This window comes from Chiloscyllium plagiosum, chromosome 11 (assembly GCF_004010195.1).
Source record: "Chiloscyllium plagiosum isolate BGI_BamShark_2017 chromosome 11, ASM401019v2, whole genome shotgun sequence".
In the NCBI taxonomy this organism is placed as follows: Eukaryota; Metazoa; Chordata; class Chondrichthyes; order Orectolobiformes; family Hemiscylliidae; genus Chiloscyllium; species Chiloscyllium plagiosum.
Genome location: NC_057720.1, coordinates 51,532,818 through 51,554,249, shown reverse-complemented (window position 1 = coordinate 51,554,249; position 21,432 = coordinate 51,532,818). Strand labels below are relative to the sequence as shown.

The window sequence follows — 21,432 nt, the reverse complement described above, 5'->3', positions numbered from 1 at the left end:
GAGGCAGCAGATGTCCATGACTAACACACTGCTAGTCAACAGGACAGGGAGGAAGGCCAAAGACCAGCAGACAGCCAGGAAACTAGATTAACTCCGGATATCTGGTCGGCATGGACAAGTTGGACCAAAGGGTTTGTTTTCGTGCTGTACATCTCTATGATTCTAAGCAATGGCCCGAGTGAACCCTGAAGACGGAGGTAGAAGATAAAGGGAATACTACGGAGCCCTGAAAAGATGGCACCAGGCAGCCATGACATAGCCTGGAACAAGCAATAATCTCAATTGGTGGTCCAGAACCCAGTGAATAAATGTGTGACCCTTGTGGAGATCCCAGGCAGCAGTCTCCCAGCTGCATTCTACAGTCAGTGCTGTCAGTTGAATCTTACTAAATCTAAAAATATTTTAGAAATGGTTTTTGTTTTAATGGTTATTCCAAATGTAGGAATTCCACATATAAGTTCCAAATTTCAATTTACAGGGTAGAGGTGTAATTTCTTTTTGCTAAGGACTACAGACACTAATTCCAATTTTAATGTTGGTTCCTATTGGAAGGAATGCTTCACAAAGTCTTTTCTCTTAAATACATGATTTCCAGGAAAGGAACTCTGACCTTAACTGAAGGTCACCCTGTACCATTCAGACTTTGGCATAATATAGGAGCAGATTTATTCACAGTCAAGTATGACATATCATAGTTGCAGATTACAACTAATAAGGTTTCAGGTTATCCAAACAGTGAAAGGTTTGAAAGCTTCCATGATTACTTCAGCTGAGATCTCACATGGAAACACCACATGATACAAATTTCCCTCGATGCCACTCACCATCCTGACTTGGAAATATGTCACTGTTCCTTTATTGTCACTGGGTCAAAGTGCAGGAATTCCCTCCCTAATGGCATTATGGGTCAACTTGCAGCCCATGGATTGCAGCGGTTCAAGAAGACAGCTCACCAACATCTTCTCAAGGATAACTATAGATGAGCAATAAATGACATTCCCACAAGTAAATAAAAACCTATCAGTTCTGTTCACCAAGCAAGGGATTCCTGAAAGAGTAATGTGAAATAATGGAACACTACTCACCTCCAGAACGTTAAGAAATTTGCTGAACAGGGTGTGCTTTCAACATCATCAGCAGTTCGTCAACCCATTACCCAAAGGAACTCAAGATTTGTAGAAAGATATGTTGCTGAAAGGTCAAATTGTATATGCACAGGATCAAGTTGTGAAAAACTGGGACCCAGCAAAAAGTTGTTGTTATCTCAGATTCTAAAGTTGTACATTATTGAGATATAAACTGGTAAGCAAAAGAGAAGGAACAGCTGCCATATTCACCATGCACTAGAGTTGAAAAAGTTGAAAGGATCAGCAAGAATTAACATCAACAACATCACTAGCAATCGGATCTACGTCAGCATAGATGTTCATAAGGTACAGGAGCAGAATTAGGCCATTTGTCCATTGGGTCTGCTAAGCCATTCAATCATGGCTGATATGCTACTCACCACTTTCTTGCCTTCTCTCTTTAAACTCATTACCAATTAAAAATTTCTCTAGCTCCTCGTCAAATTTACTCTCTGTCCAATATCCATCACACTTTGTGAATTCCACAGATTCATAACCCTTTGAGAGAAGTAGTTTCTCCTCAACTGTTTTAAATTTGCTACCCCTTATCCCAAGACTCCAAGTTTATTTTATCAATACCTTTATCATCTTGAATACCTCAATTTGATCTCCCCTCACTCTAAATTCCCGAGAGTATAGGCGTAAACTGTTCAATCGCTCTTTGTACGACAAACCCCTCGTCTCTGGGATCAATCGAGTAAACCTCCTCTGAACTGCCTCCAATGCCACTACATCTTTCCTCAAATAAGGGGACCAAAACATGCACAATATGGTCTCACCAATGCCTTGTATAGTTGCAACAATACTTCCTTACCTTTATATTCTAATCTGAAAAATGTGTTGCTGGAAAAGCGCAGCAGGTCAAGCAGCATCAAAGGAGAAGGAGAATCAACGTTTCGGGCATAAGCCCTCTGATCCCCAGCATCTGCAGTCCTCACTTTCTCCCCCTTTATATTCTAATCCTTTATCTACAAAATCCAACATTCCATTCACTTTCTTTATTATCTGCTGTACCTGCATGCCAGTTTTCTGGACACCCAGATCCCTATGTAGCATAGCATCCCAAAGTCTCTCCCCATTCAGATAACAGGTTGCCTTCCCATTTTTCTGACTAAAATGCAGGACTTCACACTTATCAAGATTAAACTCCATTTGCCATTCTCTTAGTCTATCCATATCCATTTGAAGATTCTTATTTTCTCATTGCAATTTACCGTCCCATGCAGTTGTGGCATCCACAAATTTGGTTATAGAGCCTTCTATTCCTATATCCAAGTCGTTAATGGAATTGAATCAGTCTTAAATTTTTTCTAAAGGTTTTGGATCTCTAAATTACTGTTCGTTTAACTGAAATATTTAAAAATTGTTCATAGAATACAATTTTAACTTTTCTCTTTCACCAGTTCCTACTTCTCTCTTAAAAACTGGATTTTTTTTTTGTACATTGAGTTTAAAGTATCCTTTTCTGTCTATGAGTGTGATTTCACAGTTTAGATCAGAGTGGTGTTGGAAAAGCACAACAGGTCAGGCAGCATCCGAGGAGCAGGAAAATCGATGTTTCGGGCAAAAGCCCTTCATTAGAAATAGAGGCAGGAAGCCTCCAGGGTGGAGAGATAAATGGGGGGTGTGGAGAAGGTAGCAAAGATTACATGTGTGAATGGGGGTGGGGATGGAGGTGATAGGTCAGAGGGGAGGGTGGAGCAGATAGGTGGGAAGGGAGAGTGGCAGGTAGGTCAGGTCATGAGGACAGTGCTGAGCTGGAAGGTTGGAACGGAGGTAAGGTGGGGGGAGGGGAAATGAGGAAACTGGTGAAGTCCACATTGATGCCCTGGGGTTGATGTGTTCAGAGGCAGAAGATGAGGCATTCTTCCTCCAGGTGTTGGGTGGTGAAGGAGTGGCGGTGGAGGAGATCCAGGACCTGCATGTCCTCGGCAGAGTGGGAGGGGGAGTTGAAATGTTGGGCTACGGGGCATTGGGGTTGATTGGTGAGAGTGTCCCAGGGATGTTCTCTGAAGCGCTCTGTGAGGAGGCGTCCAGTCTCCTCAATGTAGAGGAGACTGCATCGGGAGGAACAAATACAATAAATGACATTGGTGGATGTGCAGGTGAAGTGATTTCACATCTGAGTCCTCAGCTGCTGACTACTTCTATATAATTTATAGCAAAATTTCTAGGTTATAATCAGAATAGGAATCCTACTTTTTTTTCCTCTTTTTTCAATCCTTACAACCAAATATAATTCCTCTAGTTCAGATTAGTTAACATCTACAGATTGTGACGAGAACCTTTTTTGATCTACATGGCTTAATGACCTGTTTCTGAATGCAAAAAACATTGAAAGACAAACACTAGGGAGGACAGGAATGATCATAATTGAATTATACAAATGACACAGAATGGAATGTTGTAATACAACTGCACTGTATTTAAACAGAGTAATATATGTGTGGCTACGTAAAAGCAAAAATAAAAGAATATCTTTTCAATCTGTGTGGTGAAATCAAATTTAACAAAATATCTTTTAACTTTTGTCTGTATTTTGAAAAGAATCTCAAATAGTCTTGGTGGCTAAGGTGTCTTGCATCAATTGTTCAACATACTGGACAATTTATCCTACCTTCTGCATCCACCACGCTTAAGGAGTTAGAATAATCATTACTATACTCTTTATCCACTTTACCTTACAGTGTTTAAAATTTTATATTCATCTGTGTATGATATCGATGACGAAGAGATGCCATTCTTCTTAGATACTGTCAAAAGAAATGGGATATGAATACTAAGCTCCGATTCCTCGTTGGCTAGTTAACATACTTCCTTAAAGCAACAACAAAACATGACAGAAGAATGTTGATTAACAAGTTTTTTGAAACATACCATCAGGAATAGCAAAACTAGGGAAACATTACTTATCTCGTATCTAACTTGCATTTCAGGCAGTTTAATATCTATGTAGTTTTATTGGGTTTTGTCAAGTGTGATAAACATTTGAGATCACCATTTTACAAGAACAACTTGCCTTTAAATAAATAAAGGTGGTTGTAGGAATGTCATTATGTGAAAACTGATATTGAACTACAAAGGAAGTGTTAGGTCAAATGACCAAAAACTTGGTCAGAGTATTTTAAGGAGTGATCTAAAAAAGGAGGGAAGGAGTTACAAAAGGTTAGAACCTGGCAACTGAAGACAAGACTGCAAATCATGTAGCCCTTGAAACTGAGGATGCCAGAATTAGAGTAGTGGAGCTGATTATAAAAATTAGGTGGTGTCAAGGCCACGAACAGGTTTATGAACAAGGATAAGAATTATAATAAAGAAGACAGTCTTAAACCAAGAACCAACGTAGGTCAGAAAAAGACAGGGGTTGTGGATACAAGATTGATCACAGGTAGCAGTTCTGGATGACTTCACATCTATGGAGTGTGGGAGAGTGTCCAGAAATTGTTACATTAGCCAACTGAGAAGTAATAAAGGCATGGAGAAGGACTTCAACAGCAAATGAGCTGAGCCAGTGTTGGAGTCAGGCATGCCTCAGGAGGTTATAATGATGCATTATAAATGCTACTGGAAGCTCATCTCATTGCAAATATGATATCAGGATTGAGAACCTTCTGGCTCAGTCTCAGGCAGTTGCCAGGCAGCACTGTGGAGTCAGTGGCTAGAGAAAGGAGTTTGTTAAGTGTTGCGATGGTATTTTTTTAGTCATTACTCAGATGTACGTGTCACTGGCTGGGCCAGGATATATTCCCCATCCTTAGCTATCCTTCAGAAGATGGTGGTGAGCCACCTTTGTGAAACACTGATGTCCACTTGCTTTAAGTAGACCCACAATACAATTAGGGAGGGAATTCCAGGATTTTCACCAAGTGAGACTGAAGGAACAGTGATATATTTCTAAGTCAGGATGGTTGGTGGTTTGGAAGAAACTTATAGGCAGTGATGTTCTCATATAGCTGCTGCCCTTTGTCCTTCCAAATGGGAGTCATCATGATTTGGAAGATGCTGTCTAAGGAGCCTTGGTGAATTTCTGCAAATGTATCTTGTATATGGTACACACTGCTGCTATTAAGCGTCAATCATGGAGAGACCACATCCATAAACAATCTATTAATATCAAACTTCTCAAATGTTGTTGGAGATCTACACAGCCAGGCAAATGGGGATTATTTCATCATTCTCCTCACTTATGCCTTGTCTGACTTTGGGGAGTCTGAATTACGCAATGCAAAAGTTTTTGCCTCTAATCTACACTTGTAGCCACAATTTTTATACAAGATGTGAAGATGCCGGTGTTGGACTGGGGTGGACAAAGTTAAAAAATCACAACACCAGGTTATAGTCCAACAGGTTTATTTGTAAATACAAGCTTTCAGAGTGCTGCTCCTTTGTCAGGTAGCTAGTGGAGCAGGATCATTGGACACAGAATTTATATCTTTTGTTATAAATTCCACTAACAAGAATTTCCAAATAAACCTTTTGGACTATAACCTGGTGTTGTGCAATTTTTATGTAGTTAGTCTAGTTCAGTTTCTGGTCATTTATGTGCACCTTTAAGGAAACATGCCTTAAACTGCTGTCAATTATTATCTCCGTCAACAGGATATGATACATTAGTCCCATGACTTGGAAGCAGTCTGAAATAGCATTGATAGACATTAAATGTACTCTATTTAACTTTCAATAATCTAACTTCTTACAAATTTATTATCAAATAAAAGGACCCACATGACTGATTAATCAATCCTTACATGTGACTGGCCTGTTTCCAACATGGGATGTTGGAAAAGCAGCTCGATAACCGAGAAACAATGGAGGAGTCAAGCAGAATGGTGGAGTAGAGTTTGGTGTTATCTATCATAATAGATTTTCGAAGACTGGATTGTGAACTGGATTAATACAAATGCAAAGCAAAATAAGAAATAAAAAAAGTGGAAAGACTCAGCAGGTCAGGTAGCATGTGGGCAGAAATAGAAGTCAATAATTTTCAACTCCACCCTTCCTTATGACTAGAAGATCTTATTGATGAGCAATGTTTAACAATGCAATAAAAAGGGGAAGCAAAACCAACTAGTGGACTTTTCTACTTCCTCATATACTGTAAGCAATGGTCAGAAGGTTGGGAAAATATGAGAAAAATGAAAATAATCAGAATCATGATGTTGAGAAAGGGTTTCGCAATTTTAAATAGCAACTTCAGAATCTCACTACTTCCATACATTTGCATCTCATAATTGCCCAGCTCACCTTATTTACACATCATTTCCAATTCTCTTCTCCTTCCCTCAGAAGCGGTACAAGTTCCTGACATGCAAGTCAGAGCAGGTACCTGCAGCTGGCCATTAAACTTTGGCACAATGTGTCTGTGTATTCCATTTTCGCCATCCTACTCAATGCAGCATCCAAGTCAGCATTAGATATCAGCGCGTCTGTCATTCAACCAATTCACATGCCATTTTAGTTCCTCACCACTTGAGTTCAGGAAAACATAGGATATATGTTTCCTCCAGCCGGCTTTGCATGAATATACATGGACATACATGCATCTTCATAAGATTACTTTTCCGGCTCCCAGCTTACTTTCAAAGTGTCAACTCACTTTGCTGTCAGCCTCTATCTACTTCACATTGGTTCCTACACTTACTGACTCCCAGATTACCAGCCTCTGTGTGGCTTGCATTGCTTTTAAGAGTCAAGGATTTGAGTGCAATGTTCCAGGCTGCTAGCTGGCATCTCACATTGTTTTCTCAGTGCAAAAGAAGAGTTAGGCAGCTTGTAATGGTTAGGAGCACTGAACGGTCATTGGAGTGGACACATCACAGAATCACGTTATGTTAGCATCACCCCTGCAACATGTGCCAACAGTTTACAAGGCAAACACTGTGCATGTACTTCATGTTAACTGCAATGTATGGAGGGAAAAGGGCAGACCAAACACCATGAATTTCACTGGACAAAACCACCCACAGATTCTGTTTTTATTTATAGCCTTCCCCCTACTGTCTTCCAAGTTCACCCTGTCGCTTTTGAAATAAGTGTTTAAATCACATATTCTCTGACATCCTCAACCAACCTTCTAGTCCCTATTGAGAGATATGGGTAAGAAGGGAGCAGAAAATATATTGAATGGTATTTTGAAAGCAAACATATTTTCAAAATGAACTAGAACAAATAAAGATAGGTAGTCTTCCCTTCATCTTGTATCAAGTGTTGCCAGTATAATCTAAAACCAACCATAAATAATTAAAAACAATCACAAGTGGATTACTGTTTGGCTTCATACTGGAGCTCTCTTCGAATAAAAAAAAAGTTTGAAGAGAGAAAAAGATATCATGTTAAAGTTTAGAACACAAAATGACAATAACTATACAAACATTTGTAAATGTTTGACACTAACTCTCAAGCAAGTTTTGTGAATAAAATGAATGCATTTTAATTCCAAAATCATAGAGTACTTTTGCTACATTATAAACTGAAGAAATGTATTAATCAGAAAGTTTAAATAATCTATAACTGAACACCTGTACTTAGAGTCACAGATGTACAGCATGGAAACAGACCCTCCGGTCCAACTCGTCCATGCTGACCAGACATCCCAACCCAATCTAGTCCCACCTGCCAGCACCCGGCTCATGTCCCTCCAAACTCTTCCTATTCATATACCCATCCAAATGCCTTTTAAAATGTTGCAATTGTACCAGCCTCCACCACTTCCTCTGGCAGCTCAATCCTTACACGTACCACTCTCTGCATGAAAAAGTTGCCCCGTAGGTCTCTTTTATATCTTTCCCCTCTCACCTAGGTCTCTTTTATATCTTTCCCCTCTCACCCCAAACCTATGCCCTCTAGTTCTGGACTTCCCCATCCCAGGGAAAAGACTTTGTCTATTTATACTATCCATGCCACTCATGATTTTATAAACCTTTATCAGGTCACCCCTCAGCCTCCAATGCTTCAGGGAAAATAGCCCCAGCCTATTCAACCTCTCCCTATAGTTCAAAACCTCCAACCCTGGCAACATCTTTGTTAATCTTTTCTGAACCCTTTCAAGTTTCACAACATCCCTCTGATAGGAAGGAGGCCAGATATGCATATAATATTCTAACAGTGGCCCAACCAATGTCCTGTAGAGCCACAATATGTCCTCCCAACTCCTGTACTCAATACTCTGACCAATAAAGGAAAATATACCAAACACTTTCTTCATTATCCTATCTACCTGCCATTCTACTTTCAAGGAACTATGAACCTGCAATCAAAGGTCTCTATTCAGCAACACTCCCTCAAACCTTACTATTAAGCGTATAAGTCCTGCTAAGATTTGCTTTCTCAAAATGCTTAAGTCAATACAATCCAAAATCAACTCAGTTCAGCAGAATGTCAAGATTGAGCACAGGATTCTGGGAGCAGCTGAAGTTGACACGTAAAGTCATTCATGGAGGTATTTAAGACAAAGACAACTAACTGTGCAGCATTTAGAACACAGAATGGTAGCTTGTTAGCTTAAAAAAGTGACCCTATTACAACAAAACAGAAAACTCAATTAAATAAAAATTACAGCTGAAAAATACTTTCAATATGTTAAAATGATCAGTGGGAACCCAGTGTCCTGATGGTATGGCAGCATAATGTAGCAACTGTGTGTCTGACAGTGCGTTAAACACTGAAAAGGCCAATATAGCATAATGAAAAATGTGTTGCTGGAAAAGCGCAGGTCAGGCAGCATCCAAGGAGCAGGAGAATCGACGTTTCAGGCATAAGCCTTTCTTCAGCCCTTCTTCCTGAAGAAGGGCTTATGCCCGAAATGTCGATTCTCCTGCTCCTTGGATGCTGCCTAACCTGCTGCGCTTTTCCAGCAACACATTTTTCAGCTGACTTCCAGCATCTGCATTCCTCACTTTCTCCCAATAAAGCATACTGTCTAGTAAATACAATCTGTTCTTCTATAACTCCACAACCATCTGATAAAGGAGCAGTGCTCTGAAAGCTAGTTCCTTCCAAATAAACCTGTTGGACTATAACCTGGTGTTGTGTGATTTTTAAACTTTGTACACCCTAGTCCAACACCAGCACCTCCAAATCATTCTTCGATAACATGATAGTCGCGCTCTTGTGCAAATCTGCATTATAGAAAATTCACACTTTATAAACAATGCTTAAAGTGATGGCAATGTAATCGCACTACAACCAACATGTTTTAAAAGTTCGCACTGTAGAAACAGCATGCCCAATTTGTCAATTGCATTACAGCATATCTGTGTGGATAAAACACACATTATAACAAAATGACCTGTAGTTTCTTATAACATATTTTCAGCAACATGTATTCATGTAAACATGTAATGTTATGGATAGGGATTGAAACTTGATATAATTAAAACTTCCTAGTTTCTGTGAAAATTTAACATTCTAAATTTTTACAGAGATAGACAGGTCTTACATTTAGTTGGACTACAACTGGCCATTTTGATCTTCTGTAATGCGCCAAAGTATACGTTGAACGGTCTGGGTGGTTTCACTGGAGGAGGTCCCAATACTTCAATAGATGGCAACTCCCTGCGTCGCAGGAACGTATGTTGGTAATCTTTCTCATGAGCGTTTCCTACCCCCTGATCCATTGGCAGCTTTGGTTCTCGATGGTTATTTGAATCCAATGGCAACCTTGAAGACATCTCTGATTCTACAGTGTTGTCATCTAGTTTCAACCCTTTCTGATTAACTTGTGGGCAAGGAAGATACATTTTTGGTGGAAGAATTGGAACAATAATTCTACAGTTATCAATTGATTGAGAAGTGTCGTTACTTTGGATGAGCATAGACTGGGTCATGTCTTTCCTTGCACCAGACACCTGTATCTCTGGATCCATACTTCGATCTCCCTTTCTATTTTGTGAAACAGAAATTGTCCTGGAAAGTGGATCAGCACGACATATTGCCTTAGGAGAAAAGTAAGAAATTGCTCCTGAATTTAACAGTGAAGGAGGAAGTGTATCACATTTTATCTTTTCAACTGGTGCACTATTGCAATGTAAAGAATTCTCCCAAATGTTTAATTTTTCTTTAAATGAGATTGTATTCAGTTGGTCATTTACTACATTATCTTTTGAAAGTCTGGATTCTGAAGTTTGATTTTCAGATTTTTGAAGATTGTTTGAACTAATCCTCAATGATGCCCCTTTACAGCTAGTAAGATCTTCTGGTTTTCTTCCACTTCTATCTGGATCACTGGGGTCTGTCCAGTCAGGCAATTTCAAAAGTACAGGCTTTGGAACTACTGTTGGTTTTACCAGAGGAACAGGTGGAGGAGGAGATTGTGCACTAGTTTGTTGAACAGCAGCATCGTGAAGAGGAACTGTCTCAAAAATGTTAATGTTGGTTACATTCAGCGCTGTTTTCGGACAAGCCACTCCAGGTGCCTCAGAAGTCTGTAAAGGTTGTTTACCACTGGACTTGATCCTTATTATGTCAGACTTTTGAAATTTTGCCCGAAGTGTTTTAAAATCAATGTTTTCTTCCTGCAAAATAAAAAAGAGCAGAATAATGGTTACCCATTGCAGCTGGAATTGAGCTTTCCAACCTTAAATGACATTAGTTTGTTTAAAGTAAAAATATTTCAATGAGGTCAGACATCAACACCACAGAACCTCATGTCCGAAACCAACTATGTTTTTATAGACCAAGCCCTAGTTTGTGGAATTTCAATTAAAATGCCACCTGAGGCACTACACCATTCCAGGCTACACAGAAAAGCCAATCACCAGTTTTACATTGTTCAGTAATCTGCTACCACTTTCTCGACTTGCATGTAAAAATATTGGGATACTAAAAGGTATGTTGCTGCACGGAACAATACTAGAGTACAAGTTAATGTCTTCAAGGAAAGGGGAAAAAAGCTATGGCACAGTGCCCAAAGGAATAAATTTATCTTTCCATGCCAAATTTCAATGTTAAATCACGTAAAACCCCCTCATTTCTGCCATTTGTGAAACAGTCAAATTGTATCACAGCTGGGTCTCAGCTCCCTGGTCTGTACCTGGATCCTTGACCCATAGGCTGCAGTCAGTAAAACTAGGTTATAACGCCTCCCCAGTACAGATGCCCTGGAAGACTACATACTCAGCCTTCTAATGTACTCCTTACACACTTATGACTGTGGAGAAAGTGAGGACTGAAGAAGCTGGAGATCACAGTCAAAGAGTGTGATGCTAGAAAAGCATAGCCAGTCAGGCAGCATCCTAGGAGAAGAGTCGACATTTTGAGCATCAGCTCTTCATCAGGCATCCTTGGAAGAAGCTTCGCAGTAAGGTTATAATCAACTGGGAGAAAGTGAGGACTGCATATGCTGGAGATCAGAGTCGACGCCTACCTCGAAGAAGTTCTCCACCCCTCATTCCTGATGAAGAGCTTATGCTACTCAGATGCTGCCTGACTGGCTGTGCTTTTCCAGCACCTCACTCTTCGACACTTGTGACTGTGGTCAAATTCCACCCTAACTCCATTTATAAGTTTGCTCACAACACCACAGTTGCCATACAACACAGACTACAGGAAAAAGATTGAGTGCTTGGTGGCCTGCAGTAAAGGCAATAATCTTTCCATCAATGTCATCAAAATGAAGGAACTGGTCATTGACTTTGGAAAGTGGAGTGGAGGGATGTGCCTGTCTGCATCAATGGTGCTGAGGTGAAGATGGTTGAGACCATCAAGTCCCTGGGAGTGAAGGTCACCAATAATCTCTCCTGGTCCACCCATGTTGATTTAATGTTCAAGAAAGCACAACAATGCCTCTAACTCCTCAGGAGGTTAAGGAAATTCAGCATGTCCAAAAGGACTCTTACCAATTTTTATTGATGCACCAGAGAGAGCATCCTATATGGATTCATCACAGCATGGTATGGCAACTGCTCTTCCTAACACTGCAATAAACTACAGAGAGTTGTGAACACAACTCAGTCCATCACACAAATCAACTTTCCACCATTGACTCCACCTATACTTCCTGATGCCTCAAGAAAGCAACCAACACAATCAAAGACTTCTCCCCGCTGATTATACGCTCTTCCACCCTGCAGTCAGGAACAAGATATAAAAGTTTAAATAAACATATGAACAGATTCAAGAACAGCTTCTTCCCCACTGTATCAGATTTTGAAACAGACCTCTCAACTATTAATGCTGATCTCTCTCCATCTTCTCTACAACTGTAAAATGATATTCTGCACTCTGTTCTGCTTCCTGATGGACTTTGTTTGGTATAATCTGTTTGTAGAGCATGCAAAACAACACTTTATCTAGGTACATATGACAACAGTAGATCAAATCAAGAAAAAGATCCTGTTTTGGGTCTCTTCAGCCATAACTCCTCTTTTTTTTAAATGAAGTTAGCCAAGACTTCCAAACTATTTGACCACAGTGTATGATAAGCAAATTCTTCCAGTCTTAATCAGACAGCTTTTCACACATGAACAAGACTGACTAGAATGATCAGAAGTGGATTTTCCCTGCCCTAGCCTGAACATCCAAAGATCAAGTATCGTTCTCTAACATCATATCAGCCAAGATCAACTAATTTAGCAAGAATCAAAGATTCAAAACAAAACAATTTATGTTTAAATGTGGCACGGAGTTGAATCATGCCATGGATGTAATTACAACAAAATTAAGCCAATGAGTTTTAATAATTTCCACAATCTTCAATCACATTTAACAGTAATAGCTGTCCACTTCACTTTTGCTGTAGGATCAGAGTAATCATTTTACATCTACCACCTCCTGAAATATGTGATTAAAAATAGTAAGAGGGGGAATCCATGATGATGGTGTTCTGTTAGGATTGCATTTGTTGGGCTTCACACTACAACATAGACCCAACAGAGCTAGAATCCATCCCAGATACTTTACTGTGGGTAAAAACACAGTAAAGGAGCTAGAAACCCGAAAAATATTGACTTACCTTTGGCATTCTCCAGCTGCAAGGACAAAGAGAGGAGGAAGCTCACCCAGGGCCGGGGCCATGGCCCTGCCCTCTGAAGCAACAGGCTTGCTTACTCACCAGACCCTGATTGAGGAGCTGGCAAAATCCCATGGAGGTGCTGGGGAGGCAGATCCAGGGTAAGAAAAAATGAAGAGAAGCTGGCTCCTGTATCTGCTATGCTGCAAGACTTGGGTAAAAGGACCAATGAACTCATGCACCAGGCTGCAGTCATAGAGGAAGAGACTGACTCCTCCAAAAGCCAGATTCAAGCCCTGGAAACACAGCTCCGTGGTCTATTGGATCTGGTAGACGATCCTGAAAACAGGAGCAGAAGAAAGAACCTGCACGTAGTTGGCATACTAGAGGGGACGGAAGGTGAGCGACCGGTGGAGTTCTTCGAGAAGTGGTTCCCAGAATTCCTTGGTTCGGAGGTTGAGAAGGGAAGGATAACAATTGAGAGCCCAACTGATCGCGGCATGAAAGCCAGGTGCAGATCAGCACCCATGTCCTGTCCTGGTAAGATTGCATCATTATAAAGACAAGCAAAGGATAATGGAAGCCTTTAGAGCTCAGGGGAAGGACCCAAGGGTGTTGGTATGTGGCAGCTCCAAAGTCGTGTTTTTCAAGACTTCTCAGCAGCAGTATTCTCTAACATATCCAGCGGTGCTTCGGATCAATCATAGTGGATCCATACATTTGTTTGACTCACTAGAGAAAGCAAAGAACTTTGTGGACACATTGACTTAAGTCAAATGGCTGAATAGGTGAAGAGGGCTGAGCTGTTTGGGTTTATTCTTCTTTAAAAATGGCTTGGTGCAGGCTCCTTTCTGGTAATAAGTTGTGTGAAATGATGTCCGGAATGTATAGAGTATTTATGTTTAATCTAAGTTACATTAAGGCATGGATGACTTATTTATTTTTAGTTTATTTGTCTAGGGTACTAACCTTGCTCTTGTTTGTTTTTCCCTCTACCAGGTGGTCGGTGTATGTGGTGCGACCCTAGCTGTTAGGAGTTGAGAGGGCAGTTGGGATGGGTTAGTAGGATGTGTAGGTATCTTGCTTTGAATGGGGAGTAAATTCCTCCAATCAGTGCCCTTGGTGATTTTTTGTTTTTCTGTTTTGGCTATATATAGTTTTTGTAAGTTTTGTAGACTTGTTGGCTGTTACTTTAGTCTGTTCAGGTTTTGGGTTTTGTTGATTCTTTTGCATTAAAGTTCAGCGATCTGTAGTTCAGGCTCTTCCTCTCTGGAGTCCAAATGGTGCTATAGAAGGTTATGGCTAAGGATGTGTTTAAGTGGTGGACCTAGAATATTAAGGGGAGTCATTTACCTGTCAAGAAGAAAAAAGGTATTTTCCAGCCTTAAAAGGGAGAGGGTGGATGTCGCCTTGTTGTAAGAAACACACTTGAATGACGTAGAGCATTTGAAGCTGCAACAAAATAGGCATGACCGGGTTTATTTTTCATCTTTCAATACGAGTAGAGGGGTGGTCATTTTAGTTACAAAAAATATCTCCCATTTAAGTTGTTAGAGTGCATTAAAGACACACACGGGAAATTTGTAACCCTTAAAGCTTTGATACATAGGGAAGAATATGGGATCTTAAATGTTTACTGTCCCCCAGCCCACCCCTTTAAGTTCTTGACAGACACACTTGCTGGATTTGCACCTTAACATATAATTGTAGGAGGGGATTTCAATTGTTTCATAGATGCTACGGTAGACACATTGCGATCTAAACAATTAAGGGGTTTGTGTGCTGAATTGGGTATGGCAGATGTTAGAGCACCTTCACTGTACTGGCTGGAACTTCACATTCTTTTCAAACCCACATAAATGCCATACCAGGAATGATCTTTTTCTGATCCCTGCAGCACATCTGGGCTCGGTGGCTTCATTTACAATTGGCAGTATCATTATTTCTGATCATACCCCTGTGTATTTAATGGTTAAGAGTAAGGATACTGTTGCAGGCTCGAGCCACTGGCGACTGAACCCATTCATCCTCAAGGATAACAAGTTTATTGAATTCTTTCCTACTGAGCTCAGGGCTTTTTTTAAAGATATTAATTCAGGATCAACAGTAGCCCATCCATTCTTTGGGAAATAGCTAAAGCCTACAGCATCAACGCTCGCTCGAGATGTGTCTGAAAGAAACTGAAAAAGCCCTCGCTGGTTAAACTGCAGAGTATCATGGTGCTTCGGTCTACACTGAATTCTATGGTCATATGGACAGCCAAGAGGGAGCTTACATTTGCAAACCAAAGGCTGTTTATGCATGGGGATAAGCCAGGCAAGCACCTAACATATCTTGCCAGGAATAGGAGTACCCCCCCAAGCCATTACCTCGATCAGGGAGGACACTGGAAATTTAACCTATGATTCTAAAAGGATTAATGCATTCTTTCGGAAATTTTACTCTGAAACTATACCAATCTGAAAGCTGTGAGAATGGGCAAGTTAGGATGGAGTCTTTTTTTTAAAAAGAATTTGAACCTTCCACGAGTGACCCCTGAACAGAAGTCTCTCCTTAAATGTGCCGTTATCACAGCAAGAGGTGCAGGAGGCTGTGAGACTTCTCCAGAATGGAAAGGTGCCGGGTCCTGATGGGGTCCCCAGTGAGTTTTATAAGGAATTTAACTATGTTGTCAGGGCCAATGCTTAGTATGTTTAATGACTCACATGGCTGTGGCCTCCTCCCACCATCTCTAAGAGAGGTGAACATCTTGCTCATCCTTAAAAAAGGGAAGGCCCCAGAGGACTGTGCTTCCAATTGACCCATTTCACTCCTGAAATGTCGACTTCAAAATTCTAAGACTTGGCCTTAAGGCTAGAAATTGTACTGCCCTCCATCGCTGAGGACGAGACGGGGTTCATAAAAAGTCGCAGATCAACAGATAATGTCAGGTTACTTATCATGATTCAAGTATGTCAACAGCAAATCGGTATAGGGATTGGTGATCTCCTTAGATATGGAAAAGGCATTTGGCAGGGTCGAGTGGCTACATATTTTTCATACTTTAAAGCAGTTTGGCCTGGGCGAGACCTTCAAGTGGGTGGAAGCTTTGTTTAGCAATCCTAATTTGCAAATGAGGTATAAAGAAGACCATACCAACTCTATATGCACCACAAACTATATGGACCATGTACAGCAGACACCTCTGGTGAGATACCACTAGCACTGCCTTTGCAAAATCTTGCAAATCCACTGGCATACCAATATGAGCACCTTTTCCCAGCCCCTTACCCCCAGTATCCCTGCACTGGACACACACAGTGGGCGGCACAGTGGTTAGCACTGCTGCCTCACAGCGCCTGAGCCGGGTTCAATTCCCGCCTCAGGCGACTGACTGTGTGGAGTTTGCACATTCTCCCCATGTCTGTGTGGGTTTCCTCCGGGTGCTCCGGTTTCCTCCCACAATCCAAAGATGTGCAGGTCAGGTGAATTGGCCATGCTAAATTGCCCGTAGTGTTAGGTAAGGGGTAAATGTAGGGGTATGGGTGGGTTGTGCTTCGGCGGGTCGGTGTGGACTTGTTGGGCCGAAGGGCCTGTTTCCACACTGTAATATAATCTAATCTAATGTAATCTAATCTAATCTAATCAGCTGCAAAGGGTAAACCATATTGCCCAAATGCCCCCAACATAAGATTCACTAAATAGATACTCTGCTCGGAGATCCACAGTGGTAAGTGATCCCCAGGAGTGCAGAGTAAATGCTTCAAAGACACCTTAAAAGCTTTTCTAAACAGAGGCAACATTTCCACCTACACCTGGGAATCAATTGCCCTAGAACTTACAAACTGGAGAAGCAGCTGAGAATATGTTAACAACTTCCGAGTGTCACTGAGTGCAGCATGTACAGGCCAAGTGCAAGCAGCACATGGTCCCACCCACCCGCCTCAACAAACACCACTGGCCCTGCCCTGCAGCAGAGTCTGAGACTCCAGGATTAGATTATTCATCCATCTCAGAATTCCAACCCTCACCACAATCAGAGAGGAAGCAAATCACCTACGACCACAAGGGACTGCCAGAGAAGAACAGAAGACCATTTCTATAGGCTGATAGCAAGGTTCCAGTGCAGTCTAACTGCCTCTTGCAGTGCAAGTGTTGCTCCATATTGAGAATAATCTACAGAGTTTTCCCTGGAAGCTTGAATGATAACCTATTCATTTAGGAAGTATAATATCCAGCACTGAATGCTGTAATATGATGGAGGGGACAAAAGTGGATTAATTGTTCAAAATAGTACAGCAAAAACATATAGACAACAAACTAGTACTGAGCTGTAGGACTACCTATAATGCAATCTTCCTCACCCCGTTTCGTATCCTCTGATATCCTACTCCTAGCCTCTCCTTTCCAACAATCTTGTCTCCATTCCAACTAGAAATTTCTTTATTCATAATCCAACTGCAAACACTCCTTTTCCTGCATCTCCCTCCTGTCAAAGAAAAGCAAATGCAGCTTAACAATACCTCATTAAAACATGTGCAAATATTGTTGAATGTTTTTATCATGTCACAAAATTGTGTAAATGTTTATTTCATTCCTAAACAGCACAGCCCAAAAAAAGTTAATAACAATTCCATAAAACAGCACACATTCACAATTTTGTACTATTAAAATCTAACTCAGGAGTCAAAAAATTAAAATTACACATGGTCATAAAACAAATCTTCTGAAGTACTGATCCGTTCAGCAGCTAGAACATTTAAGAAAGATGACTCAGAGATTTATCTTTAGTCTCTCTCTCTACTTGGTATCGAATGAATTAGCCAACTTAGCCAGGGTGGGTACAAGTCAACTATGAAATTTGCATTAAAATCTAGTAATTTATGTGAAAATAGCAATCATGCACAAACAGGAATCAAATAAAGATATTGTTATGATACTGTCTAAGTTAATTAAATTTAGATTGGCCACAAGAATTGACCAAAAAGGAATGTTTAACTTGGATGAAATCTGACACCGGTATGATATAGCAATTATAAAGGAAGGTGCAGAGTGCAGGGAAATAAAAACAATTCTTAACAAAAAAAAGAGGCAGGAAAGAAAGATAAATAAAATACCTTTATCTAAAACAAATGGTCTCATCTTCAGAATGCCAACAAGATTAAAAACTCAGTGCATCTATTGATATGAGTTTATATAATGCTCAACAAAATACTAAAAACAAACAAGTCAACTTCAAAACTCAAATGGAAATAACAGAATAGTTACAAACATGAAGAATTTTAAATATTGAATGAATAAAACAGAACATTTTAAAAGTGCATCAACCAGTCTCCATCTGAAAGGTTTTAAATAATGTTCTCTGGTAAAACAATTTTTTCTTTGGAAGTGGGCTTTCCTGGCTGGGATTGGTAGTGGCTGAGAACCATTCTTTTATCTAGTTAACCTATAGCCACCTGGAGACGTTTTTAAACTTGCTTTATGCACAACGGAATGTCTTGATAAATACTTAAAGTACTTATGACATGGTGATACAACACTAGAATAATATTAATATCAGGGACCTTTTCAAATTTGTGATACCTTTCACTATCAAACTGGGGTTCACGAGTCCAGAGCTGTGGAAACTTAGATAGAGCTCCAAGCATCAACTAGAGTCTCTGACGGGCACAAAGCAGTGAGGCTCACTTGTTGAATATGTCTGAATTAGTTTAAGTTAATTGATTCATTCATAAGTTTGCACATATCTAAATTAAATTAAGCTAATAAATTTGCTTTATATTAAAGCACATGTGACTTCTTGAATTCATTTGATCAGACCTTAAGGAAGACACTTTTAGTCTAACAATACACTTCTATATAGACAATAGAAAGTAATTGTTATGCCAGAATTTTCATTCCAATAGACCAATCAGCTCTTTTTTGGTGTGTCATCTGGACCTTCCTAGCCCTGAATTGCTTTTCTGTTCAGCAATCCAACCAATTACACGAAATAAACTTCTATCTTCTTCAAATGGATTGTTCTGCCAATTATCCATAACATTGATACTTTTTAGGTTAAAGGTTCTGTGCAAATTTCCTTTATATTTCCCGTTCTGTATTTTTTTTAATCTCGCCTTCCATATCATCTGAAACCTTTACCGTAGCATTGAATTTATCTGGACCAGCTTTGTACATTATTAAATTACAAGATTAAAAACTGAAAAGTATAAAGCATTAGATGTTAATGTTTTGAAGATTTTATGCAGTACGTTAGAAAGTAAGAGAACACGCTTATTGTGCTAATGCAGATGAAACTGTAATGATTTTGGTGTTCACATGACAGAAGCAAAATCAAAAGTTACACATGAAATCATATTTCAACTATTTTTAACATTATTGTTGCTAATGTTGAAACTGATTGAAAAATGGCACCGGAGAAGGTGAACTGCTGGAAAAAGCTGATGGAATGACATATACCAAGAGATTACGGTTCTGTTGATGGTGATAAATTTGATCTGTATTTTATTGAAAGCTTGTGATTTTTGCCTATTTAAAGATTTGCTATCTTTTGTATATGAAATGTTATTAAATTTTGAAGACACACAAGGATTTTATGAATACCTTGTATCTTTCACAGAGAAAAGTATTAGAGTCATAACTGAAGAAGTTAAATTATATTTTGTTACATCAGTATTTGCGCTTGTTAATGACATCTATGGTTTAAAATATATCCATATTTTTATAGAACATCGATGACCACAATTTTGATTGTTAATATAGTGTTTTATTTATTTTCTCAAAGCTACATAGTTTTCAAAATGCAGGATCCACAAGAGATGGGGGTAAAGGAATATGGTCAAAAGCTTTGTCCCAGAATCTGAAAACAATGGGACGAGGTGATTGCAATTCACAGAAACAAAACTGAAAGAGGTAATTTATCCCAACAGAACTACACCAATGTTTGTGCTTGATATGAGTCAACTTCAACAACTCTTCATCAAATCTCATCACCATAACTTTTCATTCCTTTCTCTCTTTAGTTTATCTAGCTCCTACTTAGATACATTGATGTTGCTCATCTGAGCTATTCCTCAAGTATAATGTGCTCTATATACTAATCACTTGCTGGATAAAGACATCGGTCTTGAATTCCCTACTGGATGTCTTAGTGATTGTCTTATCTCATTAACTCCCACTCTGGGCTCCTCCACAAATGCAAGTATTTTCTCCATACGTACCTATTAAATCGTTGCATGATCTTTACCTTGTTTTGGTTACCCCTCAGTATTCTCTCTTCTAGGAATAAGAGGCCTAACTTTCCGATGGTGGAATTAAGAAACTATGCTTATCTACGTTGAAAATAGTTTTTGTACCATCATCATCTCCAGTGCCACTGTACCATTTTTCTAATAATAGAGACCAGAATTGTGCATATAGCTGCAAGTGTGATTTAACAAGGTTTCATAATCTCAAGGCAACTCCTAGATAGAACATGAGTGAGAACTCATTTGTGGAGGTTGCTGCAGTGACAGCATTGAAATCTGGAGTGTAGCAGTGGTTGGGGCCGGCAGAAGGAACGGCTGAGGAGACAAAATGGCAGTCGCTGAGCCTGGGTGGTGGTCAGACTCAGCTCAACTTGAGGAAGAGCGTAGCCTTGTACCAAAGATTTTGTACATAGGTACCTTTGTATCTAAGGTGGTGCCAGGAATGGTGACTTTGTACACTTTTCAATGTACTTCTGTGCATGTAACAATAAATCTAATCCTAATTAAATGGCAGAGAAATGAACCTCGATGTATTGCTTTTACTCTGGTTGCATTATTAACTATTTTTAACAGAAAGACTTGTACTTATATAATGCTTTGCAGAACCTCTGGACATTTCAAAGTGCTTTACAGCCAATGAAGTAAAGTTTCTAATAGTCCCAGAGGACTATTGGGCTACTCTCTCAAGAGACAGAGACGGTTGGTGGTGGTTTAACCTGAGGGTCACAATGCCTTAGATGAGGGGAGTGGTTGAGTAGAAGAGTCTTTCATGATAATCTCAGCCAGGGTGGGAATTGAACCTGTGCTGTTGATGTCACTCTGCATCACAACCAGCCATCCAATGAAGTAAAATTACAGTGAAGGAGCACAGATAAGAGCATCTGCTGCAGTAAGAGTATGACATAGGTGTTGGAACATGAATACAAGTGCAGAGGTATGCAATACCTTGGAGTGCAGTGCTATGCTCTTGAAGCTCAAATGGAGATGGGTGTTTTGATACTTTGGGGTAAAGAAGGATAGTCATGTTTGCACAGAAGTTCCTGGAAGTTGTATGAGAGAATTTGGGACTGTTAATGGGGTGTTGGCATCTGGGAGATTTAGCAAATGCCTAAATGTGCTAGTGTTGTGGGGA

At 39.9% G+C, this 21,432-nt stretch overlaps 1 protein-coding gene across 3 annotated transcripts in view; it reads right to left on the bottom strand.

Annotated features, from left to right (window-relative positions):
- LOC122554385 (FYN-binding protein 1) overlaps window positions 1-21,432 on the bottom strand; it is an 88,797-nt gene that overhangs the window by 55,652 nt on the left and 11,713 nt on the right. For 2 of the 3 annotated variants that reach the window (XM_043699309.1, XM_043699310.1), the window contains exons 2-4: window positions 17,418-17,542; window positions 9,565-10,639; window positions 3,808-3,880 (exon numbers count right to left, since the gene is read on the bottom strand). In XM_043699309.1, coding sequence (XP_043555244.1) covers window positions 3,808-3,880; window positions 9,565-10,639; window positions 17,418-17,504 — 1,235 coding nt within the window. In that variant the 5' untranslated portion in view covers window positions 17,505-17,542. The remainder of the gene's footprint in view (window positions 1-3,807; window positions 3,881-9,564; window positions 10,640-17,417; window positions 17,543-21,432) is intronic. The other variant, XM_043699312.1, reaches the window with a different exon arrangement.